This window comes from Dermacentor albipictus, chromosome 1 (assembly GCF_038994185.2).
Source record: "Dermacentor albipictus isolate Rhodes 1998 colony chromosome 1, USDA_Dalb.pri_finalv2, whole genome shotgun sequence".
Classification (NCBI taxonomy): Eukaryota; Metazoa; Arthropoda; class Arachnida; order Ixodida; family Ixodidae; genus Dermacentor; species Dermacentor albipictus.
The window spans coordinates 284,499,456-284,526,736 of NC_091821.1; the positions used below are offsets into that span (position 1 = coordinate 284,499,456).

The window sequence follows — 27,281 nt, forward strand, 5'->3', positions numbered from 1 at the left end:
GTTCGCACGTACCCAGTGCCGGGGCAGCTCGCGAAACCATTGGCGTGAAAGGCGTTCATTAAAAAGCGACACAACCCATGCGCATTTTTGGCGCTACTTAACAATCGTCGGGCTGTTCTTTGAGAAACAAGTAGTAAATTCGATTCTTTCCAGCACGGGATAAATTTTTTCTAATGGCCCGTATCCACTGGTTGAAATCGCCCATTACGAAGTCGGCCCATCCTAGTGCAGCCGTGTTCCACTGCACACGATGCGCCGTTTATCGGCATCGCAGTAAAATGCGCGCTCGGTTCGGCTTCGATTCCATCGAGTTTCGCAAAAATTAGAAGGATGTTGTTCCCAGTGGTATTTACCTAGTTACGAGTTAGCGTGGAAGGCCTTCACTGACCCACTGTGCAAAGGTGGTATCAAGAGGTTCATTGAAGAGCAGCACAGACCGAGTAGCACATGCACACAGTGTTCCAAGTAAGCGTGGAAGAGGTTCGTTGAAAAGCCGCATATATGTTCACAGTGTGACATACCTAGCGACTCAAGTTGGTCCTACGGTTGGTTTCCAACTCTTAGCACAACAGCCCGACGCGCTAAACATTCGAGCGCGGCTACTGTTCAATTCCCGGAGACACAGGTTTGCGGGGAAACGGTTAGAGCTATACGAACAGGACTTGAGCCAAACTTTAAACATATCCAAATGCTACGCAGCTAGACATAACCAAAGTAATATTGTCTGCCGTCGCTTGGAGATACTCCGATTATTTTTTTTTGCATTCCGCCTAATTGCATAATTCATCTAAATAATTACCTCATCAAATATTATAATTACATGAACAAGTGTGAATAAGAAAATTGTAGAGCGACATAAAAAAACTCCCGACACAGCTTTGTGTTGCTCAATGCGTGCTAAATAAATATTTTACCCAGCGGGAAGCGACACTAATACACGCAAAGTGCCTCGAGCGGTGAGTCGCGCGCCAGTTTTCCATGTATTCTGTATGATAATGCAATGGGCCTTGCTAATTGAGGCCCGAACTGGCTGCCTGGGGAAAACACACAGCCGAGCAAATAAATACGCGCCACAGGCATCTGTGTGCTCCGAAATAAAGCCTGGAAACGACTCGGCACATGGTAATGCAATGCCAGGATATTCACCCGGAGAAACCCGTAGCGAGTGTTCACCTCGGAGATGCGTCGGGATTAAAACATATGGAAGGATTAACTTGTCAGCAGTCGAGATAAGTAGACATGGATAGAGTATTCGCGGGAAAAAAAGCGGGGACGACAATGACAGAACCGGAATCATTGCAACCGTAGGTAAGGGTACATTATAGCATAGACGTTTTAAATACCAAAGTTAGGTTCGAGATCAGATTGTACAAAAAGCTAGGTGGCAATGAACATAGTGAAACATGATTTTATCAAGCAGGTTAGGTGACGATATGTCTCCGCCCTGTTTCAAAGTGGATGCCAATGAAGAACATTCTCATTTTCTTCCTTCTTGCTGACAAAATAGCTCGCTATGAGTGAGGAATTAGTTATTACAGAAGCCTGATATCTCTCTCTAGCTCGACCTAATATTTGGCTTCAGTGTTCGCTTCAGGACTAGGTTTCACTTATCCTTATATATACGTGCACGGGCCACACATTTTTTTTCTTCTAGAACTTTGCCTGGGTGTGGCCCTTACGCGAATCAGGCCGATGACGGCACGATAAATGTTCGTACTGTTTCCACAACTGTAACAGAGGTTAAGAGAGAAGCAAATGGCTAAACGACCTCAGAGGCCGGCCTATCGTCCCTGACCAGCGCTGACGCAAACAGCTTTTCTAGAGGCCACCGATCTGAGTGGAAACAACACAGCCGAAACCTTAGAAAATCATAGCTCCGCACAATAAACTACACAAAACGAAAAAAAAAAGGTTTTTTTTTACATTTTCTTTCTGTGCCATTGTTTACAAAAGCACGCAGGCATTATTTCTTGGAGTCGGCTGCAAGCAGTTGCACAGATAATACGAGGGCACGCCAGCGACACATTCCAATATCGCAGGAACATTGACTCGTGATATCAGATATTGTTAGTCTTGTATTAGCCCATTCATAGACGAGTGCGCTCTCCGCAGATGTGACGTTGTTTATACGAGTTCCTATCGAGTGAGACAATGCCTGCTGTGAGACTCCGCCGCCAAGGGCCGTTGAAACACTTGGGAAGAGGGCTTTAAGTCAGCCGCATACTCATGCTTCAGTTTTATTGGTTCACAAAAGCAGCCGATGGATGGGCCTCGGGAACAGTTGGCCATTGGTCCGCTAGAACAAAGAGCACAAAACGGGCGTCAGGGCCGTGCATGCGACGCGCGGCATACGCTTGCCGTGGGCCGTCCGTTAAGGTGTCATTCTAAAGGCCACATTGCTTACGTGGCATAGGTTTTTCTTAGTTAGCTTATACAGGCGACTTCCGTTAAGACGAACTCGGTTGAGCCCAATTTTCTGATATCAGGAACATTTGACTGGTTTCAGTTTAGCCACTGCAACAAAAATGATTATAATAACGACTACCTAACACGAACCGCTCATGCAGTTCATTTGGCGGCTGCGCCTCCTACTCGGGTCAGCTACGCAAATGATGACGTAGAAACGTCAAGCTTTGGCAAAGAGTAATTGAGAGGAGCACACAGGAGTGACAAGAACCAGCTGCATATATGACGCAGATAAATACCTCCTTCAACAAGGTACTTAAGGGGTAGTGAACAATTCGTTAATAAGCTATATATGGTAAATTTCGGCTTTTAAGAGGCCGCACAAATTTCAACAGGTCCCGCACGCAGCAGGTCCTGAATAGCTTAGGCAACAGTGCATAAAACACATTTTGGTTTTCTGTTTGCCATGCAAATCTAATCAATTTCTCTTTTTACATCTGTCTTTTGGTTTTAATGCGCTTTATTATTTTGCGTTGTGGGCAGTTAGGCTTCCCAGGAATAACAGATTTTTCAGCTCTGGGGACAACTTTTGTTAAGACCAACTTGTGATAAAACCAACAGATGATCACGGTCCATTCAAAATGTTCTTAACACGAGTCCACTGTAGAGATGTGAAAACATTACAAATAAAAACTGCGTCGTATATTATCGCGCGAGCCTTGTTAGATCACACATGGCGTCATGTTCATGTAGTCACGTTTATCATAATGTTCCTGCATATATAACATGTTGGGTCCACCTCAGAAAAACGGCCGCGTCCTATAAGAGTGTAGCGATTATACTGCCACGTTCGCTAACTTGAGCAGGCATCTTCCACAGAAACAGGGGACAGTAGGACATTCGAACCTGACTGCGGTCTCCACCTTTTGAGAGTAGCCAAACAAACAGTTCCCTGTTTTGTGCTCTTCAGCGTCTGCCCACGCAATATGAACTTGACGTGATACTCCCCAATTAAAACCTAAATTTAGCTGCAGACACATGCACCACATTGTAACGTGATTTAAAAAAAAAAATCTCCGGAGAAAATGGATTAGTCTCAACTAGAAACGATCTGAAAGAGAGGCAGGCCACTCTGAGAAAACATTGAACGTGCCGCAATGTTCACACCCGCAAATCATCAAGAGCGCCACTTCATCCGAATCACTTTTGAAACTTTTTTCAAAGTGCATTCAGCAATACATGTACCCTAGGATGTACAAGGGCGCATCACTTGGCAGCCGCTTCGCTTCAGAGGTGCGCACACTTGTAGCAGCTTTATGCAGAAAAAGTAAACAGCGTGAAACGAAGCCACGCAGTTATTTCCTGGGTATGTTTAGATACGTTCGGCTTGGCATGTCCGGTGACGATTTTTAATTTTGACCAAAAAATAAGCTTGCTGTCTTAGTGTGAAGAACGACGAAATCAATCTTAGTTTTTTCGAGGAGAAAATCCGTCTTCACGAAAAAATGTGTTAGCGCCCGATCAGTCGAAAGTGCTTTTTAAATTGAGAATATTGCCGAATTTGCATTTTGTTTAGCTTCCAAAGAAAAAGTGTTCTGGCGACGGCTCTAGAACAATGATTCTAATTAATTATTACAGAGTATGACCGCAGAGATGGGGAGAAAAAAAATTGCGAGAACGGAGCACTTGGCAATGTTGCTCAAAGTCGAGATTTTCTTCATCAATATCTGTGAAGAGCATGGTTTCTAAAATTTTGTCAGCCTGTTGCCATGAAGATCGTTCAAGTTTGAGGCAAATACCTTTCCTCTAGGCTGCACTAGAAATTCACTAGAATCGCTCAAGTTTAGCCTAATGGTTATATTAGCGATATTTGAAAAACTTTTTCTGAAAGAAAGCGATCATAAATTTTCTTTAATATTTCTCAAATTAGGTCTGTTGACTTGTACTAATAGAGTCTGGAAAAAACATGTTGCATCATTTCTTTTGTTTTGCAATTACAAAGCGAGAAATGTGACCGCATAAACACTAACGCCGCTGCGATATACGGATTACACGCGTGTTCTTGGTTGCGGGTTCCTTTCTTTTTTTGCAACCCGAGGATGCTACAGGATGGTTCGGAAAGCGAGAATTCACAAAACAGAAGATGTCGGCGTGAAAACACTCCGCGCGTTCTTGGACAGGAATCGCAAAATCTGTGCATGAGCGAAGCGACAGAACATTGGGGCGTTGTCGCATGGTTTGTAGTGCTTCTTTCTAATATCAGGCCTTTAAGAGCATGTCCTGCTTGCTGATCACTAGATCATGCAGAATGTAGAGGATGCGGAAACAATGATTTTAGCTGTACACAGGGTAATAACTTGGCCAATGAGGGGACACCACATTGGGGCGTCTATCGCGAACTACAACTATGGGAAGGAATAGTCTATACGCTGTTGTCCACGCAATCGATTTTTTTCGTTTAGCGTGAGATTATGGGTGACGGGCGCAGACGATTACGTTAGATGAGTGAAGAAACCGAAAGGTCGCGATTCACCTTGCGGGAGAGTGTATGTTGGTCCTGCCCGGAAAACTATCACTGGCAAAAAAAAAGAGTCATTAAGGCGACTCTTCAGTTCCTGAGTGAGAACAGGGCGGAGTCGCTGAGCACTCCATCGCATCTCCGCTCGCGTGCGAAGGAGCGCCAGGCTGCTTGAGTACTGCACTATCTTCGGGGTCACACCACATTTTCAGACTGCACTACCTTCAATATGGACCCACACTTTTAGACTATACATACTGTCTCCAGGATTGGCCCAAGGAAAACGCTGTAAACTCAGGGTACATGATACGGAAAAGTGAGGGTAACTTGTTAAGAAAGACTTATGAGAATGTCGACACATGTCTGTAATGACAACTGTTAAAGGCACGCACAGTTTCAGGACAACGGACGAGTGGCTGGAAGCATCGCTCCTGAGCGCGCATTGTCCGTCCTTCAGCGCCATCGTTCGACCACGCGTGTTGCATGAGATCAGTAAACCAAGACATCGATGCGAAGTGGTTGCTTTCTGCCACTGGGCATGTGAAAAATGCGTTCGCCGAAATTTCTGGTGTTGTTAACACCACACTACGAGGTGGTGTACCGCAGCTAGTGCACGTATGTAGAAAATCCCAACACAGATCAGCCGAACGTGACATTGATTCAGCTGCAAAACGATTACCTGTCAGAGTTTACTGAAATCATATATAAATTGTGCAGTCGATCACCCCTTTGCCTGCAGAATACAATCTTCACATTTCTGCCAATGGACGTTTAATAAGCTCGCTGCAAGATTGGAGCCTAGGTAAAAAAAGTCGATTGCATCCCCGACCGGGCGCGGACTTGGCTCCGCTCCGCGCTCCGAGCAGCGGGAAACCTCGGCGTTTCGGTTCTCATGAACTGCACGCTCGATGTCTGCAGCAAGCAATCCAAAGTTCCGTCGCTGCGCCCACACACAGGCTTTCCGATTGCTGTCCAAGTGTTTTCACCCGAACGTGTTCTGTTTTGTCAGTCCTCGCTTACCAAAACAACCTGTAGCATTTTATTGTTGCGAAGGCACCTGCAACCATGAATCCCGTATATCGCCGCGGCGTTGCCCTTTATTGGTCACATTTCTCGCTTTGTAATTCCAAAAGATAAGAAATGATTCAACATGTTTTTTTTTCCCAGATTCGATTAGACCAAGTTCATATAACTAATTTGATAACTATGAAAGAAAATCGACGATGGCCTTTTTTCGAAAATATTTATTTAAATACAGCTAATTTAACAATAAGCCTAAACTTGAGCGCTTCTCCTGAACTTCTAGTGCCGCGTAGGGCAACTTCAACGACTTTAATGGCAATAGGCTGACAAAAATTTTAAACCATGATCTTCACAGATACGGATAAAAAAAAATGTTGACTTTGACCAATACTGTGCTGTTACGTTATTGCGATTTTTTTACTCCCCACCAAAGCGGTCATACTATGTGATAATTAATTAGAATCAATGTTCTTGACCCATATTTTTAGAGCCGTAGCCACAACACTTTTTCTTTGGAAGCTAACCAAAGTGCTAATTCAGCGAAATTCGCAAAAAGCACTTGTGACTGACGGGCCGCTTCCATATTTTTTTTAGTGAGGGCCCATTTCTTTTTCTCGCTGATCTAAGATTGATTTCGTCCTTAAAAAATTAAATTATGGGGCTTTACGTGCCAAACCCACCTTTTGATTATGAGGCGTGCCGTTTAGTGGAGGACTCCGGAAATTTTGACCGTCTAGGATTCTTTAACGTACACCTAAATCTAAGTACACGGGTGTTTTCGCATTGATTTCATCTTTCTTGGCACACAGGCAGCAAAATACTTTTTAATTAAAAGTAAATATGGTCCCCGAAATTAGCCGGCCCAACCGATCCATACACGTGATGTCTCTCATCTGTGAACGGCACTTCCTCCACATGCAAACCCACGAGTCTGCTACTTTACAAGAATTACAGGGCAGTTTCCTTATGGGTGAATTTTTTTTCCCAACAGTTTCTCTATCTATAGTGTGATGTACTTGCAGGATGATAATATTGACACATTTAGCGTCCGTTTCTTTAAGCAGACGATATTATGGCCTGCAGTTGGTCACGAACTTTCTTCGGCAACTTTTACTGCTCGCTTCCGAAATCGTGTTGGGAAATAAATTAGTATCGTTATTATTGGTTGTAGAAAAGTCAATTGAGAAATTAGTACTGCACACATTCTTGTATGACTTGAAGCCGACCGCGATGTGAAAGCAAGGTTACATCTTTTCACGTAATGCGTGATGCGCGCGTGTTTCTGTGACGCAATCATCTAAGGAACGAGTTCACGCACGGAAGTGGGGTACTCACCCTACGAGACGAGAGCGGCCACCAGGCATGCCAAGACCCACAGTGTCGCCGCGTGGCTGACAGCTGCAAGACCAACGTGGTGCTGTGAAGCGGCAAATGAGGTGCGCTAACCCTAGAATTCAACAAGTTCGCCATTTATATTTCACGCTTCCAGTAACGCATTCCTTAATGAAATTCCTCAACGACCATCTGGCACTTTGTTGGTGTCCGTCAAGTCCCGTCTACCAGCTTGCAAACGTCAACACGTATAGCGCAGCGCGAAAAAAGCTGCATCTAATTACTTGGCGCAATTCGTACTAGTAGGATGTGTTACAAAGCATGTGCAGTGCCTGGCAACCGTAGATGAAGGAAAAACAACACCTCACTGGGAGTATTGATGGTACCCAAAGCAGGGCACCATTGAGTGATTGAGGCATAAACACTGCACACTATTTATTAGGTTATCGAACGTTACCAAATACGTAAGTATAAGGCTGTTTACGAACGCTAGGCGCATAATTACGTGGAGTGAGACGGAATTCTTGGAACCATAACCAGAAATAGGACTCTCCGCAATCAGCGACATCCCTGTAAATGTAAGTCAATGGCTGATTTCAAGGACTACAACATAATTAAATTGAGCACCGTTATCTGTGGCATATAAAATTCAATTATGGGAAAACGAGGCACCACTGTTTTCCCGCTTGTACGCAATTTATGACATTGTACGTGTCAGTTTTACGCTATAGGACCTGTCTTCAGTGATTAGCCACTTGAGCGTCACACCTAAGGTCGAGACATGCCACATGTGAGGTGGTCGACCGTGATGCCGATTGGACTATGAATGCATTCGCGCATGCGGTGTCCTATATAGCCGATGATATTGAAATGCAAAGTGGAGACTTCAGGATAGAGTGGGTCCCGTGGTATGAAACCAAATTTGCTTCGATAGCTGCAGCGAACGCGTTCACCGAGATTTGTGTATTAAAGGGTTCAGTCACCTGCTCATTACCGCCTGTTCAGTGTCGGCTTGCGCTCGACCCGTTTCTCCCTGTATCACAGAAAATGAATCGCGTTGTCCTTGCGCGGGTATTCGATTCATTAAAGTATGGCCAACCATATGCGTGCAGGATTTTACTGACATTGATACCGAATACAGACGGAATGTCGAGTTATTTCAGGGACATTAAGGAGAAATAAAAAAGTGCTGCATTAGACCCTGCCACGAAAACAGCCAAAGCTAGAATGCTTAGGGCACCACGGCATGAATTGTGACGGCGTGGAGCTATACTTAGACGCGCTGAATTCTATAAGCAAGGAAGCAAGGATTCACCTTTTTTTTTTATTTACTGCGCCACAACGTCCCAAACAGTAATTTGAAATTCGTGACGTCACTCTGGCGTTCCGACGTCGTTGCTTGGCCTTGCGCTATTTAACCTCCTGACGTGAAATTAACCAAAATATCGGTCTGAATACTTTATCACTATTAATTGATTTGGCTAGAGCAATGAGCTGTAGAAAATGTGATACGGCCGAAAACACAGCCTGTCATTAGCCACGCTTCCTACATGGGCTAAGTACACTTGCGAGGTGACGTCGCCGTAAAGATTGCGAGTGAACAGAACTGAGAGCCACTCATCATCATCATCATCATCATCTGGTTACGCCCACTGCAGGGCAAAGGCCTCTCCCATACTTCTCCAACAACCCCGTTCATGAACTAATTGTGGCCATGCCGTCCCTGCAAACTTCTTAATATCATCCGCCCACCTAACTTTCTGCCGCCCCCTGCTACGCTTCCCTTCCCTTGGAATCCAGTCCGTAATCCTTAATGACCATCGGTTATCTTCCCTTCTCATTACATGTTCTTCCCATGCCCATTTGTTCTTCTTGATTTCAACTAAGATGTCATTAAGTCGCGTTTGTTTCCTCACCCAATCTGCTATTTTCTTATCCCTTAGCGTTACACCTATCATTCTTTTATTAGCCACTGCTAATACATTAAAGGAAGTGCTTGACCATGAAATGGGAGATGCGCAACACTGTTCTTGTAAAATATGCGCGGTGTAATAGGAGCACATACTCACAGACAACGTGCTCACTGAGTCGTCAGCGAGCACGTATTAAGTTCCGAGGTTTTAGCGTACGAGGCACGGGTCTGCAGATTGGTCTACTATAGGGGCTCTTTAAACCGCTATAGTAGACCCAATGCGCGGTATACACGGCCGTATTTGCACTTGGCCCCCATCGTAATCAGGGTGTAGACCCTTTCAGTATCTTTCAGTATGTAAAAATACTGAAAGATATCGATAGCGGCTCCCCAGCCACCGTAGTCCTCAATACAGAAAGCAACAAAATCCCAATAAAGAAATGCGTCAGGCAGCGAGATACTATTTCTGCATTGTTATTCACGGCGTGTTTACAGGAGGTATTCAGAGACCTGGATTGGGAAGAATTGGGGTTAATAGTTAATGGAGAATACCTTAGCAACATGCGATTCGCTAATGATATGCCTTGCTTATTAACTCAGGTGACCAATTGCAATGCATGCTCAGTGACCTGGAGAGGCAAAGCAGAAGGGTGGCTCTAAACATTAATCTGCAGAAAACTAAACTAATGTTTAACAGTCTCGGAAGAGAACAGCAATTTACAATCGGTAGCGAGGCACTGGAAGTGGTAAGGGAATACATCTACTTAGGGCAGGCAGTGACCGCGGATCCGGATCATGAGATTGAAGTAATCAGATGAATAAGAATTGGCTGGGGTGCGTTTGGCAGGCATTCTCAGATCATGAACAGAAGGTTGCCATTATCTCTCAAGAGAAAAGTGTATAACTGCTGTATCTTACCAGTGCTCACCTACGGGGCAGAAACCTGGAGGCTTACGAAAAGGTTTCTACTTAAATTTGGGACGACGCAACGAGCTATGGAACGAAAAATGATGGGTGTAACGTTAAGGGATAAGAGCAGATTGGGTAAGGGAACAAACGTGAGTCAATGACGTCTTAGTTGAAATCAATAAGAAGAAATGGGCATGGGCAGGACATGTAATGAGGAGGGAAGATAACCGATGGTCATTAATGGTTACGGACTGGATTCCAAGAGAAGCGAAGTGTAGCAGGGGGCGGCGGAAAGTTAGGTGGGCGGATGAGATTATGAAGTTTGCAGGGCCACAATTAGCACATCACCGGCGTAGTTGGAGAAGTATGGGAAAGACCTTTGCCCTGCAGTTGGCGTAGCCAGGCTGATGATGTAATGCTGCCGCCAGATCTCGCGATCTCGGGCTTAGAGCGCGACGCTACTACGCCACCACGGCGACTGCCGATGTTACATAGGAGTTTCTTGACCACTAACTGAATGCCTTTGTTAATATAACACAGCGGGTTGCATTAGATATTGTCGCCAATCTCCTGTAAGATGTGTTTTTCAGAGCTGTCGGTCCTCAAAGCGCTGTAAGGCAATTCCCAGTAAAATACGGTGGCCTCCGGTGAATTCCTCAGCTTCGTATTACGAGCTATTCTTGCTGTTTTCTTGATACACTCTCGTTTGCAAATCATTGTACAGGTTAGCGGGAGGCGAACTTGAACAAATGTGACGCCAATCAGTGGCCACATATTATGCAAGGACATTACCGGTTGATGCGGCTGCGACTGACGAAAGATTGTGGACGGGCAGCTCCTCGGCGGCGTCGATTGCAACGTCAGCGAAGCTCAGTGACGCTTGAAAACAGTAGACGGAGAACCATCTGAACTCGTTCCAATGGCGGCCGTCTGGCAGCTTGAGGACGACATCTTTCCCACCATACCAGCCAAGCTTGGAATCCCTGCGGCACAAAGACTCTGCTGAGGTTGTTGCCGCAAGGTCGGTTCTACAAATTCGGCTGCCACTTTCTGCGCCGTCACTTGACACAAATCGGCCTAAATAGCGTGCTACATTACACTGGCTGAGGTTGTCAGCATGCAGTGTTACGACGGAAGGCCGCATCGCCAAAGTCCACTGGAGGAAAGTAAAAAATAACCATGCATCACACCGACTGGATTCGCTTTGCTCCACGTGTTTTGCCTAAAGCGGCGATTCACTTGAACGAATGAGCGCCTCGTTAAAATTTAAAACGAAACTAACGTGCTGCTGGCCGCGTACGCTATTCCAGCTGTGCCCCAGCATTGTGCGCGCGCAGTGCATTGTTTAGCCCCGGGAGGTTAGCCAGCGCCACTGGCGTCAAAGGTGGAAGCAGTACTCTGAGCGCAGGCACTACGCGAACTGGCGATTGGGGGAACCACTCGTATGCAACCGGACTACGTCAAGGCTGCCATGATAAGCGAGCAGAATAAGGCTGTTACTTGCAAGCGCATGAAGTCAGCAGACATATGAGAATTGCATTCTCCTCAGTTGAAAGAATGTTGCCCATCCACCAATCTTACCATGAATGGAACTGGCTAGCACCCCGAGTGGTTAGAAGACCACGGTCGTTAGTTGAAATGTTTCACTCACTTAATGCGGAAAATGTGGCCGCGGCTTGCACTAACGACAAGTTGTCTTTTTCGACCCTATTGCCACTTTGTTTTTTATTTCCGCATTTCAAAACACTTTATGCCCTCTTCTGGTGGGTTTATAGCTGCTGATCGACTTTCTACAGATGTGCACAGCAGGCATTTTTTATCGAGTGATGGACTGATCCGCTTTCGGTGATTTTTCATTCATAGTAAGCTGTCCCGTATAAGCGCACGAAAGTTAATAAAAAATGCGAAACGCCGGGAAGGATCCACAGAGTGCTTGCACATTTGTGCCACGCAAAGCAGGTAAGTATGAAATGCTGTTATTGTGGCGGCAAGGCAGCCAACACAGAAGGAGCATCAGATTGAATGAGCATACAGGCGAGCCCTCTCTCGAATGCCTTAGTTATAGCGTATTCTGGATGGCGCCAGGAACTTGCATGCTTCGATATCCGAAACAAGGGGATAGCTGCGTCCGTTGCTCCTATACTACAAATACATTGCGCTGGCACATGCACAACGCGTACAAGTCCAGTCATGATATCGTTTTACTGTTAATTGCGCCTGTCTCTTTAATTGTTCAGCGCGACCGACACATGCGACTTATTACTCACTTGCCATTTTCGTCGAGAAGCTTCACCATGTCCGCCTGTCTGGCATTCACGCTCGGAGCCACCACGAAGAAGGCGGCTGCGAAGAGATGACACGCGGTGTTAGGCCGCCAATGGTAGCCACTCTCCCAGAGCAGCATGTTACCATATCTTGGGTATCCTGCCAAATATTTTCTGCTCGTTTGACAAAGTTTCTTGGCAAGATCACCGAAGCATAAAACTGATCACCGAAGCCTTTTCTCCGGCCTCTGAGGCTTTTCCATCTGCCGCGCAGCACCTTCCTAGAGGATATCAGAAAAATACATGGTATTTTTCTGAATACATTGTATGTTTCACTCAATACAGCAACAGTGGCGTCGGCATGTAGAGAATTCAGTTCTGCTAGTGTCGAATATTCCAAATAAGCGTAGGAGGCTCCTCTTCATGTCATCCACACACATGCATCGTATCACAGCCGATCTGCAGTCCATCCAGCAGTTATAACTTTGTCAGGACCACACGGACTCCATTCTTGCAGCACTCTCACGATTAAAAAAAAAAGTTCCTTGTACTTTCTTCGTTCACAATATATCACTTAATGCTCAAGCTCTTCCGGTTACTGCCTTTCCCACCCCATTTCTCTCTCACTCACTTCATCCGTGCTCCTCTGCGGATATTTCTGCTGTTCACAGCCCTGTACCACTGCACAGCCCACGTATACGCATGCTAAACCCGAACATGGGCCGCCATCATATATTAGACGGCCCGACCACTCGGCAATTGCAAGCAAGCCCGAGGCAGCTTCTTATCACCTTGAGTTCATATTGGCGGCAATTTTAGAAGAGGAGAAATCCGGCTGGCTGGCAGCACATCTTCGGGATCGCCGTCGCTGAACTAGATAACCAGACTATGCTCGCGAAAGACGCCTCAGCGAGCACATGTCTTACTGTTAACTACGTACTTTTGTAGATATTTTTGCTACAGTTAATGACATTATATTATGATAATCTGGCAGCATGTTTTATCTGTGCTTTTCTTTCTTTTTTAAAATCAAGAAAGGGGCTAACAGATGGAATAGCACATTGTGGTATAAATGACCCTCTTTTTCTTTTTTGTTCTTCCTTTCTTCTCTCTCCTTCTCTTTCTTTTCTCCCCGCATTCCCACTGTACCGCTCGTGTTACCTCGCCTTAGGAACCACGCTCACAGACGTCAGGCGACAGCGCTCACTCTCATTGAAATCTCTCCCTTTACAACCAGCCGCCACCGACAACAACCGCACGTGATGTCACTGCACTAACCCTTTAAAGCTAACATGCCGAGGATGATGAGGCCGCCTTTGACGAAGATAGGTGCTTCTATCGAAACGTTGGCCAGTCTTTCATTTTTGTATTTTTACATGAAAAACTGGTTGTTTCATTGCGATAGCAATTACATAGGCACTCCAGGTGAATTTCCAGCGTCGCTGTGATGTTCCGTATAAAATCTAAATGCGATAATTATCGCGGCCCCGCGCTGCATCCTGTAGGTGCGAGCGACAGACGCTCGCTCGCGCGCGCAAGGCAGGAAGCGCGCCGTCTTGCGCCGCCCGCAAGCCAGGGAGGGTGGCGTGACTGACCGCGCTGGTCCTACACGCTGAAAAAAGTGTGCACCCTCTGATGCCACAGCAATAATCGTCATCGATTGCTTTATTTACCGCTTCGCGCCCGGTGCTTCAAGGTCACGAACGGCGCTTTATCAACTCGACATTGCATTCTGGACAGCAGAACGTGGAGAGCACAGAGTTTTATAGAAAGAAAACGCAAGCAAGACAGATGAGGATTAGTGTCGTGGGTCAAGTCCCAAAGAATGCAAACTTCTTTAAGAGTTTATCTTGAAACCACCTGCGGTGGGTACATAGTCTAGTGTTTTTCTTAGCGTGAAAGAAGCCTGCAAATGCACCGAAAATTGCCGCGCGACTGGCCGTTCGACTTAGCGGGATTCTTTAACACTGGGAAAAACACTTTTATGAAGCATGTATTGATCAACAGAAAGCCGCATCAGTAGTTTTTCATGTCACTCTACAATTTTCTCATTGACACTTTTCACCTAATTATAATATTTGAGAAGTTAACTTAAATAACTAGGACTCATTATCTAATTAAACGGAATAAAAAACAATTTGAGCATCTCCAAGCGACAGGAAACAGCAGTACCTAGGTTCTGTCCAGCTACGTGGCATTCGCATATTTTTAAACTCTGGCTAAATTTCGCTATATATGTGTGTATATATATATATATATATATATATATATATATATATATATATATATATATATATATATATTATACGCACGCTCACACACACCCACACTAACGTTAGCCATAATTTGCCAGAATATGCCGATGCACGCTAAGACGACGGACAAAACGCATGTTGCTGATTATTCTTTGGAGTCACATTATTTTTTGTATTGCGCTAATCGCATACTTAGTCAAGATTAATTAACTAAATTCGGAATCAGTTAAGTCAGGTAAAATATTCCAATTGGGAAGTTCTAGAGCGCTTTGCAAAACGTGCTAACGCAGCTTCTAACTTTCTATCTATTAAGTATTGGTGTTTTTTCGCTTACTGCAGATGCCCGCGAAATACAACAAAAAAAAATGGCATGTGCGCTTGTGCGATGGGATTTGAGCGCTCCCAAACGCTCCGCGTACAAATTTCACCGGTTGTGCTACCGCTGCGCCTGCACATCGCTAGCACGAACGGCCGCGAGGGAAGCTCATCGGTTGCGTAAATCACACAGCCAACGCCTCCGTCACTGCCCTGTCACCTTTTAAGCGGCAGATACTATGCTATGTATGCTATGCAGATGCTATGTTCGATTGTGGGAAAGATGTTTGGAAGCGCTGCAATCACGACGCGCAAGCGGGCAGGTGGTCGTTTTTTTATTGCGAAAGCAATACTGCTCGCGCTTTCGGTGCGTCACGTGACCATGTGACGTCACGCCAGACCGAGAGATGGGCCCTCAGCTCGCGGCATCGATGGTGGAGGCGAAGCCTTGCGCGCCACTGCTGCGGCGCTACCGAGAGAGGGCGCTCGCTGGTGTGACGTCACGCCAGATCGAGAGACGGGGCCCCAGCCAGCGCCATCTAGAATTTTCAAGGCCTCCGCACTCCCGTCTTTCGTGGCTGTGACGTCACTACACTTGGCCCTAGCCGAAGCGGGTCTTGCTTTCTCGGCTTTCCGACAGGTGGCACTGGCGGTCAACAGCGCGTTTTTTTTTTCTTTCTACCTGTGTTGACCGGCGCATGTGCACGCTTACGCTTGGATGTTGTATTTCTTGAACTGTTTTGTGATCATAGTGCAGCACATCGCGTGCAGACTGCACGAATAGTCTTTGAAGTGAAGTGGTGGTGTGGGGAAGTTTCCATACAACGTTGACACTGCTCGTAAAGCCGACGACCAGGCTGGAATTCGTGCGTTAGGCCTAAGCCTGCGGTGTGGTACGAAGGTCTGCAAGGTTTCTGCGTGCGTCGAGAGCAGCGATGGGTCGGTGCTGCGTACCCAACTGCCGCGGAAATAACGATAAGGGTCCTAAAGTTAGACTGTTTTCGTTGCCGCGTGACGCTGCCCGCAGAAAGCAGTGGGTGAGAGCCATCCGTCGTGACGACGTCGACATCGGCACCTTACGTGATATCAAGGTATGAGTACATCCACATGTTCTCTTCCGTGGCGCCAAGTTTTAAAGCAATGTCTATCGTTTCTTGAATCAAGGCATTTTTTTTACGGAGACATTTTGTTTACTGTGTAAAAAATGGTGAAAAAGATTTCCTTTGGTTCCTATGCTGCCTGCTAGCTTCGTGCTGAAATCGAGTTGAGCTAGTGGCATATTAATGAAATAGAGTTGGCTTCTGTTTGCATTTCTGGTAGAAATATTTAAATTTCGTATTTAATGTTTTGGCGAGTCACTTGTGCCTTCTGTACTCGTCGACCCGCCGTGGTTGCTCAGTGGCTATGGTGTTGGGCTGCTGAGCACGAGGTCGCGGGATCGAATCCCGGCCACGGCGGCTGCATTTCGATGGGGGCGAAATGCGAAAACACCCGTGTACTTAGATTTACGTGCACGTTAAAGAACCCCAGGTGGTCGAAATTTCCGGAGTCCTCCACTACGGCGTGCCTCATAATCAGAAAGTGGTTTTGGCACGTGAAACCCAATAATTTAATTTTCTGTACTCGTCTGGAGTGCTTACACTTGACACGGCCCTTCTTGACTACTATTTGCTGACGAATCTATACGGCGCGTTATATATGAAAACAACAATGCCGGTGGAGATGGTGAACGAACCCAAATCTTAATAATTCATCTTTTCTTTTGCTGTGAAGGTTTGCGCGCTACATTTCAAGCCAGAGTTTCTCAAGACCACCTCTAGCGGACAGTGGACAGTAGGATGACAGTGGAAGCACCAATGGGACTTACACGTCTGACACAAGAGGCTGTGCCAACCATTTTCCCCAATAGCGCTGCCTACCTATCACACTTTGCTGCAGTGCGTGATGCACCGGAAGACAAACGAAGGTGCCTTGAAGCATCCCATCTGGATGAAGCCGTGCAGTTATCACTGGCAGCACATGCTGAAGAAGAGCACAGGAACAAGCTTGCGTCATATAATGATCTGCTTTCACGGCTTCCAGATGTTCAGGTGTGCGATTTCTGGATGGTGAAGACTGTTCAAAACGCTGTGTTTTTCGTGCACATTGCAGGTGACTCAGGAGAACTAGAGGTGGAGCGCTCTGTTATAGTGAGTGACCTTATGAAGGTTACGGCCTTCTGGAGGAAAGCAAAACTCTCTTCTGATAATGTAACTATGCCTAGCAAGCTAGATGATATGCGCACTCTTGAGTCTGTGTTAGAAAGTGTAAAAATATTCAAAGCACCATCTGTATGTCACGCAGATGAAAAAGTGAAAGCGTCTTTTCAGCTAGTGTGCTCACTTCTCGATGACATTGCGAACGAGGATCTTTTGCCACAAGAACAGTTAGAGACAGTTAAATTTTTAACGGAACAGTTGCGCTTGCTCCTTAAGGATAAAAGTGCTTTGAGGTATCCAGCAGAGCTTATGATATTTTCAAGCATCCTTTATACCATTTCCCCACATGCCTATAGGTTCCTCCGCAGTACTAGCAAAATATCTTTGCCACACCCTTTTACAGTGATCAGGATTTGTGGCGAGTATCGAGCTAGTCCTGCGCACGAACAGACAGATGAACATTCCTTGAACTACATCAAAAGAAGGACAAATCATCTAAAGCAACATGAAAAAGTCGTCATTCTCATGATGGACGAAATTCACTAGACACAGTACTTTAATTACAAAAGTGGCTCATTGACTGGCACAACAGCAAACTGTTCTCATGCAGCAAAAACTGCTCATGTTTTCATGATTCAGAGTTTGCTATCAGGGCACAAGGATGTTGCACATATCTTGCCTGTTTTAAATATCGAAGCAAGGCACGATGTCCTCAAAAAAGTTTTGTTGGAGCTTGAGAAGGCAGGACTCACAGTGATTGCTGTCATAACAGAAAACAATGCAATAAACAGAAAAGTGATGTCCATGTTTTCGCCGCATAACAGGTTGGATATTGTTTACCCTCACCCTGCTGACAAATCTAGGCCCCTATTTTATGTAGTGGATCCTGTTCATTTATTAAAATGTGTGAGGAACAATTGGCTTCATCAGAAAAATCCTGGAACATGCATTTTCTATCCGGAGTTTTCAAGTGCATCATCATTAGTTCGCATTAATGGAGCTTCTTTTAAGGCACTCCGTGACATACATGCATTTGAAAGAAAAAGTCTATCAAAGTTTGGATATGGGCATACATACAAAGCTCTCCATCCATCCAACATAGAAAGACAGAACGTAAAACTAGCACTGAAAGTTTTCAATCCATTCGTTATTGAAGCCCTGAAGTCACTTGGAGCAAAACTTGGCATGGCCTATGCTGAAGGAACGGCAGACTTTATCAGTGTGATACTAAAGTGGTGGCACATTGTCAACGTAAAAACGCCTAAGAAAAGCGTCGGCTAAGATGTCCCTATCAAGAACCAGTGACGAGCTTGTATGGTGTGCAAGTTCAGTTCCTGAGTTCTTTTGTCAGCTGGTTAGATGTATGGAAAGAGGTGAAAATGGACACCGGTGCTCTGACAACTGATACGCATGCTGCACTCAGGCTCACAACTTATTCCCTAATTGAGGTCTGCCGCTATTCATTGACGAGCTTCACTTGGAGTATGTCTTGCTTGGCAAATTACAAACTGACAGCCTCGAAGAAAGGTTTGGAAGATACCATCGCCTTTGTGGGACAAACTATCATGTCTCCATACAGCAAATATATCAGGCGGAAGCGAAGCTTATGGCTGCAAGACTCGCTTATCTTACCTGAAATGAGAGACATGTGGAAATCTAGCAGCAAAACATTAGATGCCAGCCGCCTCATAGAATAGTACAAGATAAAAATAACAGAAGAAGGCATTAAAAGCAAGGAGTCGAGCGTGCCAGCTATTACATACATAGCAGGATTTTGTGCACATGCAGCTATAAAAAAGATTCCTTGCACAGCTTGTGCAGAAAACCTTACTGCACAGGAAAGAGAAATGGAGCTGGATCGCACCATAATTGAGAACCTCTCCTGGGGTGGTTTGAAGTTCCCGAGGCCTGTAGTCATAGATGCCGAGCTGCGAATGCAACTAGTTCTTGAGAAATTGACTACACAAGAAAATGTGCAGTTTCATGCTTCCAGACATCAAAGGGAATTGCTGATTAGTTTGACACAAGAAGTAATAGACGATGAAGGATTCGATATCTGTTCTCAAGGTCATCATCCTGATGATGTCTATCAAAATATACTGTGGGCAGCAGCGAACACAATGCTTAAAAATTAAGTCCAAATGAAGACAGACCTCTTAAACACTGAACTGTCAAAAAAGAAACAGCAAAGAAAGCTCAAAACGCTTTCGTAATGCAGACCAGCTGCAGACAGGTTGTTTGGTTCAAGGATTTGTTTGTATTGTTTGTAGTCAGTGTATTGTAGTGTGTCTATACAGTGTTTGTGAGGACTCCCTTTTCGTTCTTCAGTGTGCATTTGAAGTAAATCTGTCAGGGTATTGTTCAGTGTTTTTTTAATGAGTTCTAGTATTGGAAAATAAACCTTTCTTCCTTAATGCTACTGTCGCCCACTCTCTTGCTTGCATGACACCATTAAATTATGGTTTTAACCGCGGGCCTTTAAATGGAACTTCATGTTGGTATGAGAAATAAATTGACACTAAATACTGGTCGTGCATTGAAATTCTTGGACGCTCCCATTTCACTTCGGTTCAAAGGCGAACGGGCGGTAGCAAGCAGGCGCACTCCGGCGGGGTCGGGCAAGGTACGTGACGTCACGGACGGAGCACGCAGGCCTTGAAAAAATTCTAGGTGGCTTTGCCCCAGCTCGCGGCATCGATGGCGGAGGCGAAGCCTTGCGCGCCGCTGCTGCGGTGCTACCGAGAGAGGGCGCTCACTGGTGTGACGTCACGCTAGGAGGATAAATGGGGCTACAGCTCGGCTCCTCACAGTGGTCGGCGCGCTGTCTTGCGCTGTGTCGGATGATGTGTACAAGGCGAGGATGGAACGATCTGCTGCGGCCAAGCGACGGCGCCGTGCTGAAGCAACAGAAGACGAACGAGAAGAACAGCGAGCTAAACAGCGTGCATATGCAGCAGGGTGGCGAGCACGCCGATCAACATCGCTTGATGCGGGTGCATCTACAGGTTCAGCGCCAAGTTTAATGAGTGGTGTTAACGGTAGCGAAACTTTGGAGACCACCAGTAGTTCGGAGACAAGTTTCGTGGACGTTCTTAATGCCGAAGAGACTATCATGGATGCTTCAAATGGTGACGATGCCGAACCAAGGCGCAGCCAAGGGTATTGCTTTCGCTATCTTCCAGCCTTAACCAAGCTAAGCCTTCAACCAATTTTTTTGAAATTTCGCAGGCATCTGCAGTCAGCAGTTGCCCGCAATATATATATATATATATATATATATATATATATATATATATATATATATATATATATATATATATATATATAGGGTGTCCCAGCTAAATGGGATCAAGATTTTGAAAAAACCTATGCGTTCTTCAGAACAGAAGTCGCGTGGATACTGTTAGGGTTTATGTAACCGTACAGTACCATTCTTTTGCTAATCTTCGTTTTTGTGTAATTAGCAGAGATAAATTAACCTTTTAAATGTAGCAATTGAAACGTTCAGGCGTCAATGAAAAAGTTGTGGCGCTTCACAAATATTGCCCAACCCAGGTACTTCCAACGAGATAGACTTAGCGTGGCCGTTCTTATTCGGGAAAAACGGAAGCCCGCGGAGTTTAAGAAATACCACGTGTCAGCGCGCTCTGTGCGCCCGAATGCGCCTAAAAAGGCACCGCGATTACAGCACTCTCATGAGTGAGATGTAAAAACATCGCCAGCGCCGCGCCTTCTCTTCACTTATACGAGAAAGGGCTTCAACCTTTGCTCGGCTCTGACATTACTGGTAGCGGCTGGCGACGGCGCTCAGAAAAAGCGCTTCGTCAGCCGCCGCTCGCGCCCGTCGCCGAAGAACGCGCCGTCATCAGCCGTTTATTCCAATATGACGAGAAGAGCAATATTTTTTTGCCTGCGTTCAAGTCGATGCGGAATAGAAAATACACACACAAAACATGCGTCGTACATCTGGAACCTGTGCCAGAGAGAGCATCATTTGTTACAACGCCGCTTTTCCAAGCTGTGCCAGCGGCTAGGTGCATGTGAGCTCGACTGTCTATTACTGTCGTGCCGCGCAACCGTTTCGAAGAATACGTTTGCAGTGCCTAAAGCATGCCGTACTCAAGCGAGCAGAAGGCGAACATGGTCTAGCGGTACGAGGCGACAAGAGAACAGCTACCAAGGCTGCGCTGGATTAAAGGGAAACTGAAGATTCTGTTGAATTCGATAAGACGCTCATATACGGATGACGGAACCTTACAAACCATGCAGGTAAAATTTGGGGGGGGGATTTCTCATTTAGGAGCGACGTAATCGCCGGTTAAAATTGCGCTGTCGCTGCACCGCCCGTCTAGCGCCGCGCGCTGCTGCTGACGCTGACGATGCGGCCGGCGACCGGAAACCGCAGCGTAGTGACGTCAGCACTGGTGCTCCGTTCCTTCGCAGTCTCCGCGACCGTGCCTGACCATAGGGTAACATAGTAAACGACAAGAGCGGACACTCAAGCCGTTTCGCGACCGAGCTGTGGAGCTTCGCTGATTCCCCTAGGTGGCAGAGCACATCAAGAAAAACGTGGCTGCGGCCAGCAGCTTGACAGGCGGCGCGACCACTGGGCACGACCCAACATGTGCGAAGCCTTGTCAGACCGCTCCGCCGGGTTCTTTCTGTAAAATGCACCTGAGCATCGTTGTTGGCTTCTTCTGGCGCGTCTGCTTCGTCACCGTTTCGTGGTAAGGCCAGGGGGCGGGGGGGGACACCCTCCGGTTTCGGTGGCACAGGAAATTGGCGCCATCACTGTAATGGGCGAATGCAAAAATTCGTTTGCCTTGCATGGCCTCGTAGATCGTCGCGCGCACGCGCGCCGATCCAGGTGGTCAAGCCCTTCCCCCCGCTCAACTCCTCTCCCCACGCCCTCTCTCGTAACAACCTCGCAACTCCCTCACGTTCGCTGTCTACGCGCCCGCGCCGCCGTGCCGTCCCCGCCGGCCCGGCGACTGCTTAGTCCGCTACGCAACGCTTTATTTTTGTTATTTACTGTCTTCGAGATGCGTGCGCTGCTGTGCGTTGACCGACGTGGCTAGTTTCGTCAGTTCTGTGGTCCTCGGTAGCTGTGTGCTTGTGCTCCGCGATGTTTCACCCGTTTCACGACTCGTAGCGCTCGTGCATCGTGCAGTGGTGCACAAATACCTCAAAAACAAGTCCTGCAAGGTTGTTCCGGGTGCCTAAAGACAACAGGTGAGCGCTCAGAGCCAAGGACATCAGAAGGCGCATGTACACGAACACAGCCCTGTCCATTTGTGTGCTCCGTGAGCCTCCGGACGTCGTTGCGCCTTGATTGTGCTACACTTGCCTCTTCCCGGTAGAGAAAGCTGACAAATAGATGTTCCTCCTCATTGTCACCTGTGTCTGTGACTTGTGTTTTTCTGTGCCAAGTCTCATTCTGCAACTTCAGTAACTTGCCCAGCTTTCCATACCGCCCTCAGTGCTTTTTCTGTGTATCACGTTATACAAACCTACTAACAGCTGAAAAATTACTGTTAGTGTTTGTGGGCTATCTCAGTAACCCCCGATGGGAAAACCGCGCGAACAATCTTCATGTGTAGGCATGATACGCTTTTTTTTCTTCTGGAAAGCATGAGCATTGCAAGTGTCCTGCATGCAGATTTTTGCAGTTCATGTTTATTATACAAATGAGAGCCCAGTAGGTACGACTTAGTGCCTTAAGTGACGTAATTTTATTGCTAAGCATTGCGTTCGGGTAGAAAGAAAAGTCGCGTTGGCTTGTTTTACCTGGTCTTTGATTGAGGAATAGGCCTTTCTGCGAATGTTTCCTATGTGCTGCTGCAAAAGCCGACTACCTTTTGTTCCCCTTGCCACCGTTACTCAAGTTGTGGCCAAGTGCAAAATAATGTGATAATGTGTGTTTCAGTTTTTAGTACAATGTTATTCTTTTCTGCCATGTTTTTTTTCAATTTGTTCAGCAGTAATGAACATGTCACGCATTTCATATACTTTCGTGCAGATTTATAAGTAAGCTTTCTTTTGGTATGGCTCTCAATCAAACAGTGTTATCATTTTATTCTATGTTTCAGGTATTTTGAGGGTCATTGTTTTTGCCATTACCAGTGAGTTTTACCTTTTTATAGTTGTCATGACTATGCCATACACGTCGTCCAATTTTGTGCAATATCTTAGTGCACATATCAGGAGCTCGTCTACATTTACGTCTTGATGACGTTATATCAAAATCTTGTTTTTTTATGTGTGTACATGAAACGGCCTTCGCGTTTTCTAGCGCTTTGTTTTGTTATTTTACCATCTGTGAACTTTTGTCTTCAGTACTCTTGTATATGTCATGCACCTTTCACTTTTGCTTTTACACCACGCTGTAAGAAAAATCTGTTTTCGGAAACGAAGTCAATAAAGCGAGTCTAAACATCTGTTGTGTTGGAAGTGGAATTTTTTTTTATGTCCCGGCACATGCTGGTATAATATAACTATGGGCAAGACTGCGTGCGTGCCAACGCATAGCCCACGGCGCACCACGCGCCAGCTCGCAAGCAATGCCAATGCGCGGCGTAGCGCGCGCATTGCTTGCGAGCTGGCGCGTGGCGCGCGGTAACAAGCGCGCTATAAAAAAGATGAAAAAAGCGCCACTTACGGGTAAAAACAAAAAAAAAGTGTGCGGCGCGCGCGGCATAGGGGAAAGGGGGAAAGGGAGTTGAGCGGGTCGGCATAATAAAAACAAAAAGAAAAGAAAAACGTTTGGGAAAGGAGGTGCCGCGCGGCTGCTGTTGCTGTTGCCATGACAACGTAAACAATCAAGTGCGCCGCCATTTTGCTTCTGCGTCGCCCATTGGTTAGGGCCGTAACTGAAGGGGACCTTGGCGCTAGCGTCGCAAGACCGTCTGCTCGAAAACGGCCAATGAGAGCCATACGTAGTGTCCCCCCCCCACCCCTGGTAAGGCCACAGCAAGTTCTTTTGCGCGTTGTTAACGACTTATTCTTTTCGCATTTCGTTATGTCACTGTTAGCCACATGAACGAGTGACCGCGGCCTTCTATCCATGAGCAGCTGCTCCCCATTTGCTACGCTGACTTTCATTTCGTATTCTTTTTTTATGCGCAGCAATAAGCAGTGATGCTAGCGATAACAGCGATGCGGCAGCGTGCGAGCTGCGAGGCACGTTCGATACAATGACGAAGTTGGAAAATAAAATGGTTCGTTAAGAAATGCGGCCTATGAACACATACCGTTCGGCCCAGAGAGCTTTATGATACGCGCGGCGACTGCTGAAAAAGTATGGTGCTCTACTTTTCCAAAAGAAATGTAGCTATTTCTAAAGCGCTACATGTGCAATATTTGCAGTATGGCAATAATGCGCTCTCTCCCAAACTCTGTAGCAGGCTATGTGCGCTCGAGCGTTGTTAGCTGTTCTGCATTGGGCTGAAGATACGTGTTTTCATGTTTTAATTGTGTATGGAATCGTTACCGTAGAAAGTTCCTACTTTCTTTGCATTTATAACCGCGCTTCCTTAACCAAAACAAAAATACGCATTACATGAAGGAACATGCATCTCTATTATAAAGCTTCGCAGGATCCAGTATTGCTTATACGAAGGAACGCAGCGTCTACATTCAATAGCTTTGAAGCCTCCAGTATTGCTTACCTTCTGTCGATCATTCTGCGTATTGCAGGAATCTCCACCATTTCCTTAAAATACACTGCACAGCCAAAGGACATCATGCATACTCAAGGGCAAAATTCCAAGTCTCAGAAGACGATTGCAAGGCTTCGAAGACAGCAGGAGAAGACCCCCAACACAAAGTGCTTAATTGCAGCTGTTTAAAGCGACACTAAAGTGAAACAATAAATGAGTTCAGACTAATGAAGCATTGTTTGAGAACCCTGCAGGCAGTCATTTCAAAAGAATAGTTGGATTATTAGATGAGAAAATGAAGGTCCAAGTATCAGTATTTGAATTTCGCGCCGAAACGTCAGCGTGACGTCAGGGATTCCAAAGTATGTTTTCGCATTTGGGCCGCGCTGGCTGAATAAAGGTTACCGAAACTTGCCATGTTTAATATTTGGTTCCTTTAGAACACAATGTAGTCAATCTGTACCGCTACATATAATTAGTAGGCCCTAGAAGATGCCACCAAATTACAAGACGTCAGAGCCCCCAGGTGCGGGCATGTAAGTAGGCGTCGCCATCCGTATTTCGTTCTTGCGCTTTTTCTGGCTTACCAAACGTGTTGTCGTTGTAATAGGGGTGTTTTTGGTGCTGTAGAAAGGTAATTGACTGATGCAGAAGAAATAATTTTTCACTTTAGTGTCCCTTTAATGATGGACACACATTCGAAATGAAGATGTTGGTGCGTGCTCAATTATTTTTGCAGTCATTTTATTTCGGCATGCTACCATTCACATAATTTTGCTGCCCTAATTCACCCTCCTTCGCAGCAGTACAAGAAAAAAACGTCATATATTTTTTTTGCTTCTAAAACAATCTCATTTCGAGCAAATTAATTGCCGTCCTGTATATGGAGTGTTTTTTTTTTTTTGATCATCTGGATAGTTGCAACACGTCTTCTATGTGTTTTGCTTGTGCAAAGTTGTTGCCATCACGCCATTCGTTTTCGACTATTCTCCATCATACCGGTGTCACACCACTACTTTCGATCGCGAACATGTCCGATTCGGATTGAAATTCGCGACTGATATTGGCGCCATCACGCAGCTTGCGCAAAAGAACCAATCGTGACCGAGAAATTCAAATCGGATTTGGCTTGATCGCGTATAAAAGTGCGCCGTGTGACACCCGTATTACTTGCATTTCGCTGTTTCTTCCCGTTTTCATGTATCTGCCTCTTACAATGTTGCTGCAATAAATTGCTGTCTGCTATTTTCGTGTTCTTGACTGTGCAGCAAGTTGATTTATATTTAAGGGACACGGCACATTTAATTACGATACACCTTTTGGCGTGAGTTACTAGACGTACAATATCATAGGCGATAAAGTTCTACTTCCTCAACAGTTGGCATGATTGTTACGCTAAGTTACAGCTTGAAACAGTAAATATGAATTTAAATGAAACTAACACGAGTTAAACGCCTTTGCGCGCTCGTCGTCACAACATATAAACAGCGGCACAAGCGCCTGCATGAAATCACGCGATTAAAAACAAAGATATGGGCCACAAGAAAGAAAAAGAATACAAAAAAACGAAACTGAAATTAGGGCCTCCGAGATTCGGCGGCGTGCGCGACCATCTTGGAGGCTGGCGCGTTTCGCCGATTCCGCTAGGTGCGCTGAGAGCCAAAGTCGGCCGCATAGTTTCCTACAAAAATTACTAGAGGGAGCTCTGGCGCTGCCGTCGTTGTCCTACCATGGGAATGATGGGAAGTACATGGATTTGTCTGATCTTCGTGCTTGTGGATTCAGACGTTCTTGTGGCTTTGCATATTACGCTATATAAATCTTATTGTCGTATATTTCAGCGCAATCTATATTTTTCCAAGTGCAGAAGACGCCGGGAACGCGTGCAGTTGCTATTGATTGCAACACTTGAGCTTGTCGAGGTGGCCAAATCGAAACGTGCCAAGCGCCTCGAGGCACTGGCATGCCCGCGATGAATTCACAAGGGCGTTTCATTCGCTTGTCGATACATGCGTCCATGGCTTAATCTTCAGCGAAAGCCTTCTTTTTTCAATAGCATTCGGGCACTCTCCTTGTGAAGCCATGGCTGCAAAGCAAGGGCTTCTTTGTTCTACGGTCTGTTAACTGCATCATATGTAAGAAACCTGAAACTATTGAGCACATCTTCTTGGATTGCCATGACTCAGTTTTCTTGTGGGATGTTCTCAAACGAACTCTGAAGAAAGAACTGCCGTTAAGTCCTTTCGGTATTCGGTTCTTACCGTGTGCAGACACAGGGAGAGTGCCGGCTGGCTTGATAATGCTTTTGTGTATGAACAGCATGCGGAAAAGGCGCATGGATGTCAAGAATGCCCGCGTAGACAAAAGGTCTGCGAGGGAACACCGAAGTGAAAGTTTTAAGTACACGCGTGATGCCCTCAAGCACATGATTGAACCGCCAGAGTGGTTTTAGGAGCTTCACACTTTGGTGTCTGTGCTATCCTCTTTGAGT

The 27,281-nt window shown here is 45.9% G+C and overlaps 1 protein-coding gene across 1 annotated transcript in view; it reads right to left on the bottom strand.

Annotated features, from left to right (window-relative positions):
• Window positions 1–2,206: 2,206 nt before the first annotated feature.
• LOC139054426 (protein Skeletor, isoforms B/C-like) overlaps window positions 2,207–27,281 on the bottom strand; it is a 358,514-nt gene continuing 333,439 nt past the window's right edge. Inside the window, exons 6-9 of the mRNA XM_070531375.1 lie at window positions 12,368–12,443; window positions 10,893–11,083; window positions 7,283–7,345; window positions 2,207–2,296 (exon numbers count right to left, since the gene is read on the bottom strand). Coding sequence (XP_070387476.1) covers window positions 7,284–7,345; window positions 10,893–11,083; window positions 12,368–12,443 — 329 coding nt within the window. The 3' untranslated portion in view covers window positions 2,207–2,296; window position 7,283. The remainder of the gene's footprint in view (window positions 2,297–7,282; window positions 7,346–10,892; window positions 11,084–12,367; window positions 12,444–27,281) is intronic.